Source organism: Netta rufina, assembly GCF_964035555.1.
Source record: "Netta rufina genome assembly, chromosome: 5".
Taxonomy (NCBI): domain Eukaryota; kingdom Metazoa; phylum Chordata; class Aves; order Anseriformes; family Anatidae; genus Netta; species Netta rufina.
In genome coordinates, this window is record NC_140128.1 from 48,826,900 (window position 1) to 48,842,445 (window position 15,546).

General features: G+C 38.0%; 1 protein-coding gene across 1 annotated transcript; it reads right to left on the reverse strand.

Annotated features, from left to right (window-relative positions):
- Positions 1–3: 3 nt before the first annotated feature.
- Positions 4–15,236, reverse strand: ATXN3 (ataxin 3). Its single transcript, XM_084287396.1, has 11 exons — positions 15,184–15,236; positions 11,527–11,691; positions 10,947–10,991; positions 9,542–9,627; positions 9,034–9,100; positions 6,617–6,704; positions 6,233–6,365; positions 4,712–4,887; positions 4,149–4,272; positions 3,310–3,398; positions 4–2,712 (listed from the first exon to the last, which is right to left on the reverse strand). The coding sequence occupies exons 1-11, from the start codon at positions 15,205–15,207 to the stop codon at positions 2,618–2,620; spliced, it is 1,092 nt and encodes a 363-aa protein (XP_084143522.1). The 5' UTR covers positions 15,208–15,236; the 3' UTR covers positions 4–2,617.
- Positions 15,237–15,546: the final 310 nt, after the last annotated feature.

Consider the following 15,546-nt stretch of genomic DNA (forward strand, 5'->3'; position numbering starts at 1 on the left):
AGGTCCACACAACTTGAACTTTAGATCTGGGTCATAAAACATGCTCTGTCAAGAATTAGCATTAGTCTTTTCCTTTGGTGCAATTAACACACAGCTTAAATTGTTACCTCTTAACTGCATGACTAGGCAGCTGTGCCAACTTTACCAAACTTGACATTCCTCTGAACATCAGACCACTGTTTGTACAGTGATGCTGTTTCTCCACAGAAAGGAATATGGCTAGCCCTGTAATCTGACTCACAGATTTGTGCTTTTCAGGCACTGTTACTTTATATTCCTCATATATTAGAACACTTAGGTGAAGGAACTTACAAAGTAACATGAAAGTTCAAATCCAAACCTCCATGCTTTAGTGATTACAAAAACATGTAGTTGTCACAGGTTACAGTTAATACAATTCAAGGGGCCTAGAGTATCATTATTATTATTTTTTTTTTAATATGACTGCTATACCATATAGCTACAGAAATATTTATGATATTCTTACAACAGAGGATAAAAGGCTCAAGTTCCAAGAACTGGTATCAAGTACGTCTTAACAAGCTTTGCCAGCCTACATCTACTTATTAAATGGAGAGTCTTATTTCAGAATCAGTTTATGGCACAACAAAGGAAGGAAAGGTAAAGCTGTGGATAATTTGCAAACAAGCAAAGAAATAATTCAGTGCTTTACAGACTCCTTTTCTGTTTTCAGTTTCATATAAATTTCAATCAAATCTACATTCTGAAAAATATAGCATTTCAAAATGGCATTTGCATACATGTAACATTTTAAAGCCATTACTTGGCTGTATTACTTTAATACATTACAAAGATTGATTACGTGCATGACAAGATTCCTTAAAAAGCAAAACTTTAAACCAACTTTAAAAAAGTACTGCTGTCTCATGTCAAAAGCCACATCTTACACATACCAGTGGTTATGGTGACATTATGGTTGGAAATTTAGCATACAGAAAACAGAATTCTGCCCATTCATGTTTAATATTCTAACCTATCAAGAAACCATTGCTGTAAACAAAACTTTACCGAGAGGTAAGAGCCCTTTCATGTACAGTACTACTTGATGCTGAATGTAAATTTCCATCTAACTACCATTCAGTTCATACTAACTTTGTTACTATTGTGTAATGATATAACATCAGAGTATTTTGATAAAGAATTTGGGGTTTATCTTCGAAAGATTATTCTTAAAATGCCTGTGCTAACTGTTAATGCATTAAGTGGTATACAGATTACATACTGTACCTACAACACTTCCATATAATTTATATGTAAACAGAATTTGTATTTCAAGCACCATTTAGGAAAACGAAACTTATCTGAATTGTTGCACTAAGTTGAAAGTCAAGTTTGGTCACCCTATTACACACTCACCCTGGGTATCAAAGCAGATGTGTTACAACCAGTAGAATAAACTATCCCCCATCCTTTGCTCCCCAGTTTCTCAGCATCAGAAACAGCATGATAAAAAATTTTAAGGTGCATGAATAAAGGCCATTCCTGAAAAAGCTGCAACATTCTGACAGACACTCGAGAAATATTTTGGAAAGAACACCCACACAGACATAAATATTCATTCTTAAAAGAGCTACTTGCACAGAGGTCACTTCAGACTGCAGGAACGCACGTTGGATGTGTGGCACTAGTTTTATGGCACCCAAATGTTCCCCATCTCCCTTCTCCTAGACTCAGTTAACAGCTCTTTTATACTGAAAGGCCAGAAGAAAGGGTTGAGCTCAGAGAGGAAAAACTCCAGGAGAGGTAAAAGAGAAAACCTGTTTAACCCATTATGATATTTTTACAGCAAAAAGTGGCATAAACAGAAGGAGCAGAAGAAAAACTAACTAAGCTACTTTAAAAAAGTAATGGCAATGTATCTGCCAAAAAGACAAAATGGCAAAGCAAAAAGCCTACTTTAAACATGGATCTGAAACCTACAGTTGGAAGTGAAAGGAAAACCACAAAGTGTTAGAAGGTCACAAGTCACTGAACATTCAGAAGTAACATTATAATCTACAATACACTGGAGATTTTCTGTTGAATTGCCAAGCATGGATTTATGGATTCAGGTTTCTCCTGCAGAATGGGTCATTTCAAAAGTGGACAGCAGGACCAAAAAGTTGACAAGTTTATGACTCATTCTGAATGACAAGTTATCTAAGATAAACATTTTTTTCCCCATCTCAATTGTTTTCTTAGAATTACTAATTTATGAACACAATTTATTATCTATTTTAGTATTGGTACTGAAGGACATCAGCTGACATTTTTTTGTCCCCTTTTCTGTTCTCTAGATAACTCTTCAAAACAATTTAAATTTGCTTTTTAAATGCAAGTTCCAACTGCTACATATCTACTGTCAGCCACACGAGTAGTTTAAGTAATTTTAACAAGCTACTCTTGTCAACAGATATTCTGTAGCAGGAGTGCTACGGTTTCCTAAATTAGTGCAAACTTTTTGATATTTGTGGATTCCCTCTAAATTCTGAGCTCCAGCCTCCTTTCATTCCTGCTTCCAAAACTCTGAAATGAACCCTGCTCGTGCAACATCCACACAGTAAGATTATAATGGAGACTTAGTGTTTTGACAATAGACGACGGGAAAATTGTGATGTCATTTTTTCTCTTCAGTATTCAAGTGGTTTCTAACAGATTCCAGAGACATGTTCATGGCTGCTTGAAGCATGTCTTCTTCACTCATATCACCTCCTAAAGAAAACAAATGCATATGAATTGTAAGAAATGCACACAGACAGTTCTCAACTGCAGTTAGATGATTTTTTGTTCCTTCTGTTCATACCTACTGTTTCCGCTCACCCTCTAGAAATTGTGGTGTGTTTTTTTTTTTTAATTTTCTTTCTAAAAACTATTTAATTAAAACTATAATCGAACATTTTACACTTAGGTTTCCATGCACAGTAGTTAGAATCGAATCATGCACACAAATTTTGGATCACCAGTACTTAATAGCGACAAAGCTTACATACAGATCCCACCACAGATTACAGTTTCTTGAGTTATGCCCCAGCCAAACTAAGCAACAACAAGCAAAGCCAGAACTCATTGTCTGATAATTCACTCTGAAACAGGATATTGACATTCACAGCAGAGTAGGCTTTTCAAAGAAAGTGATCCTTTCCTTTACCACCAAAAAAGAGTAACAGCTGCGATGCGTAGTCTGAACAGCTGCTGGGGTGAGAAAGCAGGCAGAGGCAGGCAAGGAAAATTAGGAAGCAGTGCATAACACAGAGGTGAAAAATAACTTATAAAAATTTCAGAGTTGAAAATACATTTAAAAAACAATACCTGGGTCGGCTTCCAGATTGCTTGAGCTTATAGCTGGCTTATCTTCTATGTTCAAGGTCTGATCTTGCTGCGGCAGCTGTTGTTGCTGCCTGAAATAATTATAAATTTATAAGAAAAAGTTAATATCAGACTTGACAGTATGAATCCTGAATCCTACATCTCATTGTAAGGAAGGCCAAGAATGAGAAGCATAAGTAGTATAAGCTGCTGTTTGGTTGGATAACACACCCATACTTAAAATCTCTTAAATTGTTTCCCCCTGCTAGCCTTCAGGCTTCTGTTCTCGCAACATTATATTCTAAACTGCACTTTTACTAGAATTTGTGCTTTATCCTCTCATGCAAAATCTAACTTCTCTTATCCGTAGCATTTCTTCCTGGTATTAATTTCCTTCATCACCAGGAAATAGAGACAAGGAAAAGCTATAACAATACCACAATAATGTATTAAGAACACAAAAGCGAAGCACCATCTAGATGACTTCTTATGTGACACTCAGAGACATCACTACCAGAAGTAGTCTTAGAGCAAGAATATTTTTCTTCAAGAAAATGACTACAAAAGTTATCTACAGGATTTCATGTGGAAATACTGTAATGCATTTATTTGCTTCCCTTCTCAAGATTGATATTGCACTCCTAATAGTTGCTCTATTTACAGGTTTAATTTCTTTATAGGAACCGTCTTGGAAGAGCAAAATTCTGGTATGCTATGAAAGCCTGTTAAGAGACAAAAGTTAAGCTGGACCTCAGTCAGAAACCCACCCACAGCCCAAAAGCACTGAACAATAAGACATTTACTTCCCAAATGCAGTTTTAGTTTTCTATCAGCTACTTTACTTTTCAAAATATGCTTGTCTTCTCCTTCGCAGTTCTTCTGAAGAAAGGGAGTCTGTCTGACTGGTGTGTGGTAACTGAGGAACATTTGTTGATAACGAGTTCAAGCACTCACTTCGACGACAACCTAAAATCAGAACAAGACATATCCTATCAGTTACAGCAAAATGAAGTTTGCAAAAAGCATACCTTAAAAAAAAAAGCCCCCTCCCCCCAAAAAAAGAAAAACCACATGCCCCACCCTCCTCAAAGTGACTTGTTAGTGAAATAAGCACCTAAGCTAACTTCACTGCCATACTCTCTCCTTAGGACTGTTTTCCTTTAATCCTACCACCCTTTGCCAATTTGTTCTTGCCTCCTAATGATCAATGCTAACATGAAAGTTGCAACTTTTCAAAAAGCAGGAAGCAAGATGCTACAAGAAAGCCTGGATTATCCTTCCAGGCCTCAAAGCCAGTCTATTCAGAGAGCCTGAAGCATATTGAAAGAGTGGCTGAAAGTGATTCCAGTAGCTGCTAAAGCATAAGCAACATGAACGCTAAGCCAAATTTAAATGAGCACTGCACCTTGCATGCTGAGTTGAATGGCTCTACGAAGATCAGCTTCTTCATCTTCCATATCAATTTCCTGCCTACTTAGAGCCAGGGCTCTTTGAAAATTCTCCTCATCTTCGTCTAACATGCTTGTTCCATCAAAAGGATGGTTAACTTCTATTGCTTGGTCCACATCACTTCTGGGTAGCCTGTCAAGTCAATACATTTAAGGCATTCAGATAGTAATCATACTTTGATATTTAAAGTAAATATTTTGTGCTGATTTAGCTACTTATTTTTAAACTTTGGCAAAAAAAATCTATTGTGCTAATATATTATACAAATATTTTCTCAGTTCTATACAAAACATGAAAAATTGCAATCATAGCCTTCAGCTGTAAAATGAAAATACTGAAACCCTGAACCTATGTGCATATGTTGATGAGAATCTGCTTAATAGGAAAAAGTTCAGAAGTAGTAGTGCTATAAAAGCCAGTAATATTTTTATTTGAACCCACTGCTAGTAAGATAGCTACACCAGCAGATAATAGTGCATGTGGTCTCTTCCTAAGGAATCTTTAATGACTACACTACAGTCAAAGATCCTCTGTAGGCTATACATACTTTTCACATAACTGCCAAGTAGTTTACTGTTTTTATTCCATCAATTCACAACACTATAAATTACCCCTATGAAGTGGAAGAAATAATAATGAACTCATTCCTTTGAAGACAGCCTTATCGTTTTTTTTTTGGAAATCAGTATGCAATTTATTCACAATGAAAATGGGATAAAATTATTTTAAGTAGTACATAACGTGCTCTTGAGGTTTTACATTAGCAGTATTTATCACAACAGAGTAGCACACCACAACATTTACAGGTAAATTATTCCTGACGGGAATGTTGTATTATTATTTATATGATGTGGAATGTATTTATGGGAATATTGTCCTTTTCTAATAATGATAGAATACAATCTTAATTGCAGATCAATTACCATTAACGATAGTTTGGTAAGGTTGGCTAACCTATTCTACTATAGTGGGAAAAATCATAATCATCACAGAAATGTATGAACTGGAAGGGACCTTAAAGATCATCTAGTTCCAACCCCCTGCCATGGGCAGGGACATCTTCCACTAGGTCAGGCTGCTCAAAGCCCCATCCAACCTGGCTTTGGACATCCAAGGACCAGTCACATACAACTTCTAAGGGTAATCTGCTCTTATCTATTCGTATCACCTGCAGAAGCATTTTGGTTTTAGCCTCTTTTTACATGGGAGAGTTCATGACAATCACTGCTATCTTCTAGAAGACTTCTAGACTGTGTAACAAAGGAAAAAAAAAAAGAAAACAAATTATGGTATTTATTGCACACTTAAAAATGCACTATTAGTTACTCCACTAATTTGGTTTCATAGTGTGCAATAGCAGAAAACATTGAACTAAAGGTACTTCTAATTACATCTTAAGAGGGTTGTCTCCATGTAGACATTTATCATAGAAACAAATCACACTGCACATTATTAAAATGAAATCTGTTTACCTTACCTCTGTTCTCTTGACTGTGCTGTCTCTTCCCCAATTAGTTTTGGTCTCTGCACCTGCTGTACCCGAATCATCTGCAAGAGCTGATCAGCCTCACAGTCTGGCAGGTCACCTTTTACTACAAATATGGAATAACCTGAAAAAAATAAATTGTAAGTCTACAGCATTAAGGTGTACAAGTAAGTACTCTAAAATGCACATTTATACGGAATACAATGTGCAATTTATTAAAATGTAAGGCTCTACCTTTCATTATAAGGACTTGGGTTATTGCACTATTTCAGTAACAAAACTAAGAGTAGTTAACTGAACTCATTAATTTCTAATAAATAACGATTATTACCTACTTTTAATTAGTGAAATGTAACATCTGCAAGTTACTATTACCTTCTTGTTGTAATTGAGCCAAGAAAAGTGCAAGATATGTATCTGATATTAGTTCTGGACCCATCAAGAGAGAGTTCAAGTTAAACCACTGTAATTAAGAAAAAAAGGTTTGAGAGAACAAATTAGTATAAAGATTACTCTGTAATCCATTTCTGTACAATGTGGTCATTTTCTATGATGGAATATCCAACTCAGTCTAGTAAAATAAATCAAATTAAAAAATCTTTTGAAGCACAATACCTATACTGCTAGAAGTCTCCCTTCAAATACTCTTCAGCTAACAGGAGATCTGTAGCATGGAAATTATTGCATGTTCTCTCCCATTACTCAACACTAGTACCAGGGAACACATCAAAACAAAAATCTAAATATAACAGTAGAGGAATCATAAATCAGACAAATCTTAAATACTCCATAATCCTAGTTTTAAAACTGTTAAGAGATTGATGAAGGAAGAAATTTTTCATAAATTAATACTCTATCTTAATGCATTAGTAGGTACAGGAAGCAAACTGAACTCTTTCCGTTACATTAACTAAACATGATGTCTTTGAAAACTATGGTTTACACTTGGATAATTTTTAAATTTAAAAATTAAGTGAACTCAAACATAATACATGAATAATATAACAATATTACAGTAGTGGACACCAAAAATATACACAGGTATTTCCAGTTCCCTGCAGACAATTAGTTGGTAATAACACTTCCACTAGGGACAAATATATTCAATAGGTATGGTAAAATATTCTATCTTTAAAATCCCATATATATTACTATCAATTTGAAGAACTTTTTTATACCACACCCATTCAATATTATTCAACTTGAACCAGAGAGCACCATTTCAGACAGCAGACGAATTCTATCTCCATTCTCAAAAAAAAGGCATTTGTCTACCTAAACTTCTATATATGCGCTCATACATTTGCAGTCAGGCCCATACTGTAAGTCACCTCTGTTCCAGGTGAGTATCTACCCTTCTGTCATCGAATCACTTGACTTCTCAGTCAAAAAGCCCCCTTCCCACTGGAGAAAGGTGAAAAAAAAAACACATCACCAGTGTAGGAGTGGGGAAAGGATTGAAAGGTTATGTAAACATATATGACAGACAGATTACTGACAAACTCGTAACAGAGTATGGAGGAGAATGGTCTAGTGAACTAATTTTGGTTTTACTACAACAGAAAAGTAGGTCAAAGCCCTAAGTCTATCTTTTCTGTCTCTCCTTTCTCATCACTCTAGATAACAGAACCTAGTGTAGCTCATTGCTTTGTGTAGCTACAAGCCACACGTACAAGCAAAATACACCCCTCCTCCAACTCAAGAACTTTTAAGCTAGAATGGTATCAAAAATATTCCAGCTGATATGGTTGTATTTATACCAGGGAGCACCATAGCTTTGAGGGACCACTCAGCCTTTTCAATTTCAAATACACAAGAAATGCCTTTAAACAATATCAGCTATACTTTACAACTAAACCAGAACAGTAGTTTGCTTACTCACAGGAATAATTGCATTTCTTTTAAACTGGATGACAACATATGTAGCCAGCACTTAGAAAACCGAATTTGCAAAGTGACTCCCACCCACTATGTTAGAATTTAAGAGCTTACTTCACAAACAGCTTATGACAAAAACAACAAAACCTACCATACCAAACCTACTAATTTATGTTGTGCAGAAGCTTATCCAAAAGCTTAACTGGCTACTGGAAGAACGACTGTACTGGTGTTACAAGAGACCTGCACATGACTTGAGTTATGACGTATGTACCATGCAGGAGTTTGGCCACCCCTTGTCTTTAATAGTTATTTCCTGCTTATCATACTACTGCTTCAGATAGTTTTCAAAAACAGTGAAAAGCTATGATTCTATTTTCCCCAACCTTATCCTTTGGATACCCTTAAATACTAAGGATTATAAATATTCATGAATACAGCAGAACTTTGAACTTTTACTTCCATCTATTGTCCATTTAAACACACAGGCTACTGGCAACTCATTTTTACAATGTCAATAATGCAGTCCATTAAATAAACTTGCATTTTATAGGAATCCTAATCTTTATAAAAGACTTCCCCCTCTTCCATACAAACATTTTTCTGCTATTCTTCATGCAGAAAAGCAAGAAAAGAACTTGAGAGGTCACATAGACTCTGCCTCAGCAGCAACTTCCTATAGGACAGGTTCACTGGGGAATAGATCCTAGGATCTTTCCCTAGGCTAACATTCATGAAAAGCTGCCTGGCATATTTGTGATATAACAAACAATTACTAAAGTCATTTTTTTATTACTACTATTAAAGCAAACTGCAGCAAAAACCTGCAAAAGGCCAACACATGGTCTATTTGCAACCGTTTTTTCCACCCCCACTCTGAAGTCAATTTTTAAATAAAAAAAAGACAGTGTCACCTGTTTTCCTAACTTTCGAACTGTAAACCAGTGTTCCTTATAATTACAAATAAATGATTTTTCATTTCTGTAAAAAGAAAAACAAAAGGTATAGATAAAATTAAATAATACTGGAGTGCATATTAATGTTTAAGTTTTTTGCTACCACTAATTTTAACTTGCATAACAAAATTTCAGTAATACAACTGCTGACGTTACAGAATACTCATACTGCTTTTGTAACTTACAATACTTAGAAAGTTGTCCTTTTTATCGCATCCATATTACTGAAATCTCATACCCGTGATGCCACAGATACTAAGATGTCATAAAGGCACACAGGTGAGGTGCTAATACACACCACCGAAAGAAAAAAAATATAAAAGGCAGAGTATAAAAAAAAATAAACATCAGGATGCAACAGAGCTTGAAACAGTGACTTTAAAGACACAGAACTAAATCACTGATTGTCAGTATTTTTCCATAAAATGAAAGCAGGGTGCTAAAAACAATAATAAAAGAGTCTTACATAGGATCGATCCCAAGCCTCTGATACTCTGGGCTGTTGAAGAGGATTAGTTCTAAACCCCAAACTTTCAAGGCATTGCTTATGACCTGTCAAAAAACAACACTTCTTAATGAGTTAAACCAATCAAATCTAATTTGAGCAACTGCAAACATTTTAGCCACTATCAACACTTGTATTTTTCCTCAAAGTTTTGATTTCAAAACATTGCTGGGAAAACTAGGAATCACATTATTCAAAATGCAATTGTCACGAATTTACATGCTAATATAACACGCCTACCATAGAGGGAGTAACAAAGCTATGATTTAACTAAGACATGTTAATAAACTTACTCCCCCAGTCAAAGCTGTAATTTCAACTCCCACAAACACTAATATCATCATCTCTTTGCTCTCAATGGACTGCTCCGCCCTCCCTCTCTGCTCAGTGCAACGTCATCTTTCTCCACAGTAATAATTTGAAATTTGCGTCACTGGAAGGTCACAGCACCAACTCAGGCTCATTACCACAGGGTTACTGCTAGTGTTTTTAGGTTGACTATCCCAATTCATTTTAAAGAGCTGTCTATCAAAGCTTTCTGATCAATCTGAAGACTTTAAACTTTCTTTTTACTATATGGGAAATGAACAGAAATATAACAAAATCCCGGGCATTGGTATAGCTTATAAGCTTTTCCCATATCTTAAGACATCAAAATTGGTATTTCCTTAATATTTTAGATTATTTCAAAGTCATTTTGAAAGGTAATCAGCAGATTTGAAAATAAAAATTAACTGAACTCTTTTACAAGAGCTCTTTAAGGCTACTTGTGGTAATGCTGTAAGAAATTTTAAATCAACAATTAACCTTCCTTTCAGTCAGCCAGTTACATAGCAAGTGAGCAAAGCAATGAGAGGATAAAAAAAGGTAGGATATATGGGAGTGTTTTTTCCAGCATCAGTACTGCAGTAACACAATCAAGAATACAAGAAATGCTAAACTGTTCATCATTTTTCACAGAGTAGAAATACAGTCCTGCCCTACATCAGACAATAAGACAGAGGCTCTGCTCTCAGGGGATTCTGGAATACTGACAAGCACCTCTCAAAGCTATTGAGACAGCCAAAGGTGCAAAGCTTAGCTAACAGCTTAATTCCAGAAACAAGCCCCAGTTCAGTGTTCAACACCTTTTTTGGTGTTCTGGTTTAAGTATTTCCTATTACTTACTTGTCCATTACACTCCTTAAAACAAAACATAAAACTTCATTTCTACTTTGGCTGTAGAGCGCTGTAAAAATAGAAATGGAGGTACTTCAGCTTCTTCCAATCTGCAGATCACTGCGATAACCCTGTAACCACTGCCATGTGCAAAATCACATATATTGCATATGAAGAAAAAAATCATGCAATATAGAACAACACTTACTTGAATTGAGAAGAATCCACTGTCATCCATATTTACAGAAGGCTGCTGCTCAGCGTGAGATTGGGAGGGAGAAAAGAGAAATGTGGTGTAAGAATAAAAGGTCAGAAAGAATTCAACTTCAAGAATAAATAACTGCAAATACGTAAACTAATTATTTCCTACTCAGTAAGACTGATTACAATACCCAAACATAATTATTAATTAAAACCTCAAACATTTAAATTAGAAATGCTTAGTGCTTAAACGACAGACAGGCATGGAAAATCGTTCCCCTCCCTGCCACTAGTTTACAAAACCATAAGGCAAAATTCTTGTCCTTGCCATGCCTGACCTTCCTACCTGTAAGATGATGATAATATAGCTCTCCCTCCCCCCCCCCTTTTTTTAAAAGGATTACTGTGAAGCTATACTAGTAACATTTAAAAATGACAAATCTGAAATACTTGAATGGAAATATCTATAAACTTAAGAAACATTAGCAAAAGAAACGAACCTTCTATAACCACAAAAAATAGCAAGCCTGTGCTACACAATATTAGATGTCAGGCAAATGTCAAACCTCAAATTACAAAAATTTTACCTGTAAAAATGTTCGATATTCTTCACTAGACACTCCTCCCTCTGCCATTCTCATTCTCTCTTCCTCATCCAACTGCTGCGCAATGGAAGATAACTCAACAGGGCTAAAATACTCTCCTTGTAGCAAATTATTCAGGCAGTGCTGAGCACACAATGAGCCTTCTTGCTAACATTGGAAAAGAAAGAAACACCAAAGCAATGACAAAAACATGTTAATGTTTTGCTCTGAAAAAAAAAAAAAAACAAACAAAAACAAACATTCAATTTAATTCTGGCAAACTTTTCCTCCACTCCCCCCCCCCCCATCACGTTTTCTTAAGATGTATTATAGTGCAACCTGTAGAATACAACCCCAATCCCCACCCCACACATATACGACAGGGTAAACCCACTACTGTATTTACTTCAAATTTATTTTCTTCTAGGAAAAGTGTTTTGAAAAACACTTTTAAAACACTTTTATAAAATTGCCTATGGCCTGACCAAATCACACAAGTACTTTTCAACCAGCAGGATAATGGATTCTGCCCTCTTCTAAACCATCACCATATGAAAAGAGGAAGCTTTTTTGTTCCTCCTCTCTAATTCCCAGTAACAAATATTCTCAGCAACAGAAACTCTTGCTCTTTGTTAAACTTTCCTGTGCACCAGGTGCAGCTATCAGCAATCTGCTCTCCACATGTGGTTAAAGAAACTCAGACCATTAAGACTTCAAAGAGATTAAAAAGTATACATCTACAGAATTTGTTTCCTTCCTTTCAGGTTACTCATTCAGTTCAGGTTGCAACTAACTCCTTTATTGCTCTGAAAGTGATAAGGTGCTGGAAGGGTAGGAAATCTCATTTTCCACATGAAATTTACGAAGAGAAACTAGGTAAGAGAAACTAGTACATACCTACTGGCTGTAAAATCTTGCTGACAATGATGAGACAGCAAGAAAAAAAAATGAATTTAGCACATTCAACACTGAAAATATTTTTTGGATAAACTATTTAAACACAAAACACTTTAGATACTTTGTTTCACATCCAGCATTCTGGAGATTGCAAAAATACAGAATTTTTAGACTGTCAACCCAAGTTAAAAATAAATAAGTTATCAACAGTCATCATTTTGTTGCACAGATTAAAACCAAATCTGAATGACTGCATGTTAGGCTCTACCATTTCATATGTGCAGATAAAATACTGTCTTGTTAAGAGAGAAATTATGGTTTCCCATCAAAAGCAATCTTTCTCTAAGAAATAAACTGTGAGAGCAAGACAAGATTAACATCAGTTTTAAAACGCATCTTTACTCTTTTTTTTAATCAATGCTCAGTTTTATTTATATTAAGAACGTGCATTAAAAAAAAAAAAACACAACAACAAAAACAATTCACAGAATGAAAACCAGCCCCCCGCCCTGCCAAACCCAGAAACTAAGAAGACAAGAGCCTGCCTTGGAGGAATACTCTTTAAACAGCCACGAAAGCAACATACAAGTCACACGCATGAATCTCTCATGGTCTCCCTTACAGCAGGAACCTCAGAAGTTCCCTTTATTCCTGATTACAAAACCATCACTCAATCGATCAGTGAGTTAAAGCTGGAGCAGCTCTATGGCCAGGGTACAATGCAATTTAGAAGCGTCATCCTCTGCAGCTCTCCTCCAGCTCATCTTCTCCCCATAAGAAGTAACTCAAGACACAGAAGTTCCGGTCCTATTTGGACCACATCCCTGCTGCTGGCCATGTGATACAACTAAAGCTGGGGAACCTGCTCAAGAATCACAGGCTTCTTCACCAGAGCTGTACGAAATCATTAGAAAGAAATCAGTAATAGGATACCTTTGAAATGGAGTTTTATTGCAGGCTTAAAACACAGCGTCACTGAAAGGGCCTTGCTGTACTTGTACAGAAGAAGTTCTACCTTGAAACTAAACAATTTCTGTATATACAACCTGGATGAACTATAAGTGCAGAAGAGAAAACTAATCGTAGAGTTTCTAAGAGATGTTACTTTCATTATTTTTGCGCAGAGAATTCTGTATCCTTCCACAAACTGAAATCCTCCTGTTGAAACCTACCCTGATACAAACTGCTGTCCTGCTTTCAGCCTTTTCAACTACTTGAATGCTATCAAAGAAAGGGCCAACTTTTACACTGAGGACTCCTTAAATCCAGACTAATCCCACATTTTTGCAAATGCAACTTCCCTGTTGCAAGTGCCACATTGCTTAGGTCTTTGTTTAGTTGACGGTGTATCAATTTCCTTTATAAACACCATATTTGCTCATCCTTTTTTTTAAATTGAAATATTTTCAGTGTGCAAATTCAAGTGGTGTGTGTATGTGTATACATTCAGCATTTTAAGTGTTTTGACAGGACATGAAATTGTGTGCTTGATGGGAAAAAAAAATACCCCCTAAGAAACAAGGCAAAGGTTCCGGTAAGGCTTCCCTATAACAACAACAAATATACGTATTTGGTAGTCTAATTTAAAACAGGCACACGGGCACTTTAGGAACTGCATAACCAACTTACTAATAACCACTTACATTCCACATTCACGTGAGACAAAAACACCCAGAAAACCCACAACCAAACCCAGCAGCAGCTATAAATGACAACTAGTTTATAACTTGGAACCTAGCATGCTCCATCACTTTGATTTCAGCAGGTTTTAATTCCAAAACTACAAAGAAATTTTACTTTCAAGAACTTGAAGTTTCAGTTCCCATTTCCTCATGCAGCAGGCGAGGCAAGACAAAAGGAAGGTGCACTTGTTTTTCAACTCGTTGTCAAACCTCAACTGGGACTCAAGGTCACTGTAGCACAGGGTGTAACAGCTGAAATCCAACACTTAGCCCCTGAACAGCAGCTGTTTAACATGACAGTGCCTGGCTACCCAAACCCAGCCTGGAAGAACACTCTTCAGGTTCTGCTGATTACAGGAAAGAAATTTTAGAAGTTGTGAAGCTGGCTTACTTTATTCATTAAGTAAGCCAACATGTATCCATGAGAACAGTATACAGAGACTAGTGCTTCCCTTAAGACAATGGAAACATGAGCAAATTACATGAAAAACAGCTAAGTTTCATACTGAGGCACAGACAGCTCGCATTTGGGAACTCTGCTAATTCACGGTAGCTTCCAGAAGCGCGTCCTCCAAAACAGGAAGCTGCCTGGCACCCAGGAGCCCAGCAGTAGGATTTCCTTACCAGCGCTCCATTTCCTCGCTCATTACACAACCCAAACCGAGGCAGGTTCAGCCGAGAAGCAACCAAGCAACCCCAAACCGTCCTGCTCGCCTACACTGGAGCCTCTCTTCAAGGCACAGCGGCGTGCACCTGAGCGCACCCCAGGCCTGCTCCTGAAGCCCCCGAGATGTGCAGGGGGGCGAGGAGCCGCTGAGGGCCGGCCCTGGCGGCGGCTCCCTTCCCCACGGGGCACCGCGGAGGAGGAAGAGGAGGAGGAGGAGGAGGAGAAGCCGCAGCTCCGCGCTGCCCTGCCGGGGGGACACCCTCAGCCCGCCCCAGGACTATGGGGGGGACCCGGAGGCAGCGCGGTGAGGCGAGGCGAGGCCCGGCCGCCGCCCCACCCCGGCTCCTCAGGGAGGGCACCCCCGGCCCAGCCGACTGCCCCCCGCCGTCGGAGCCCCCCCAGGCGCCCGCTCACCCGCTCGTGGAAGATCGCCTCCATGTTTACTGCCAACGGCCGCCGCCTCCCGTGCCCCCCGCAGCCAACCAAAGCTCGCCTCGCCGGGCGCCGCGCGGGCCCCCTGCCGGCCGGGAGGGGGGCGTGCGCTGATTAACGCCTGGTTAATTAACGCCTGGCTAATTAACGCCGGGCTCCCGGCCGAGGGACGCCCTCGGCTCTTCCTACTCAGTCAGGCCTGAGTGCTGCGCGGGGCGCGGGTTAGAAACAGCGCAGCGAGGGCAGCTCCCTCGGCGCTCCGCCCAGCCTGCCTGGGCGGCCACGGGGAAGGAAAGTCCTGCATGTTCAAAAAAAAAAAACAACACCTCCAAAACACAACAAAAA

Coding starts and splice junctions, on each gene's coding strand:
- ATXN3 (XM_084287396.1), bottom strand. CDS start 15,207: ATGGAGGCGATCTTCCACGAGCGG. Junction 4,273..4,711: donor CATTCAACTCAGCATGCAAG/GTGCAGTGCTCA, acceptor TTCTGATTTTAG/GTTGTCGTCGAAGTGAGTGC. Junction 2,713..3,309: donor CAATCTGGAAGCCGACCCAG/GTATTGTTTTTT, acceptor TGTTTTCTTTAG/GAGGTGATATGAGTGAAGAA.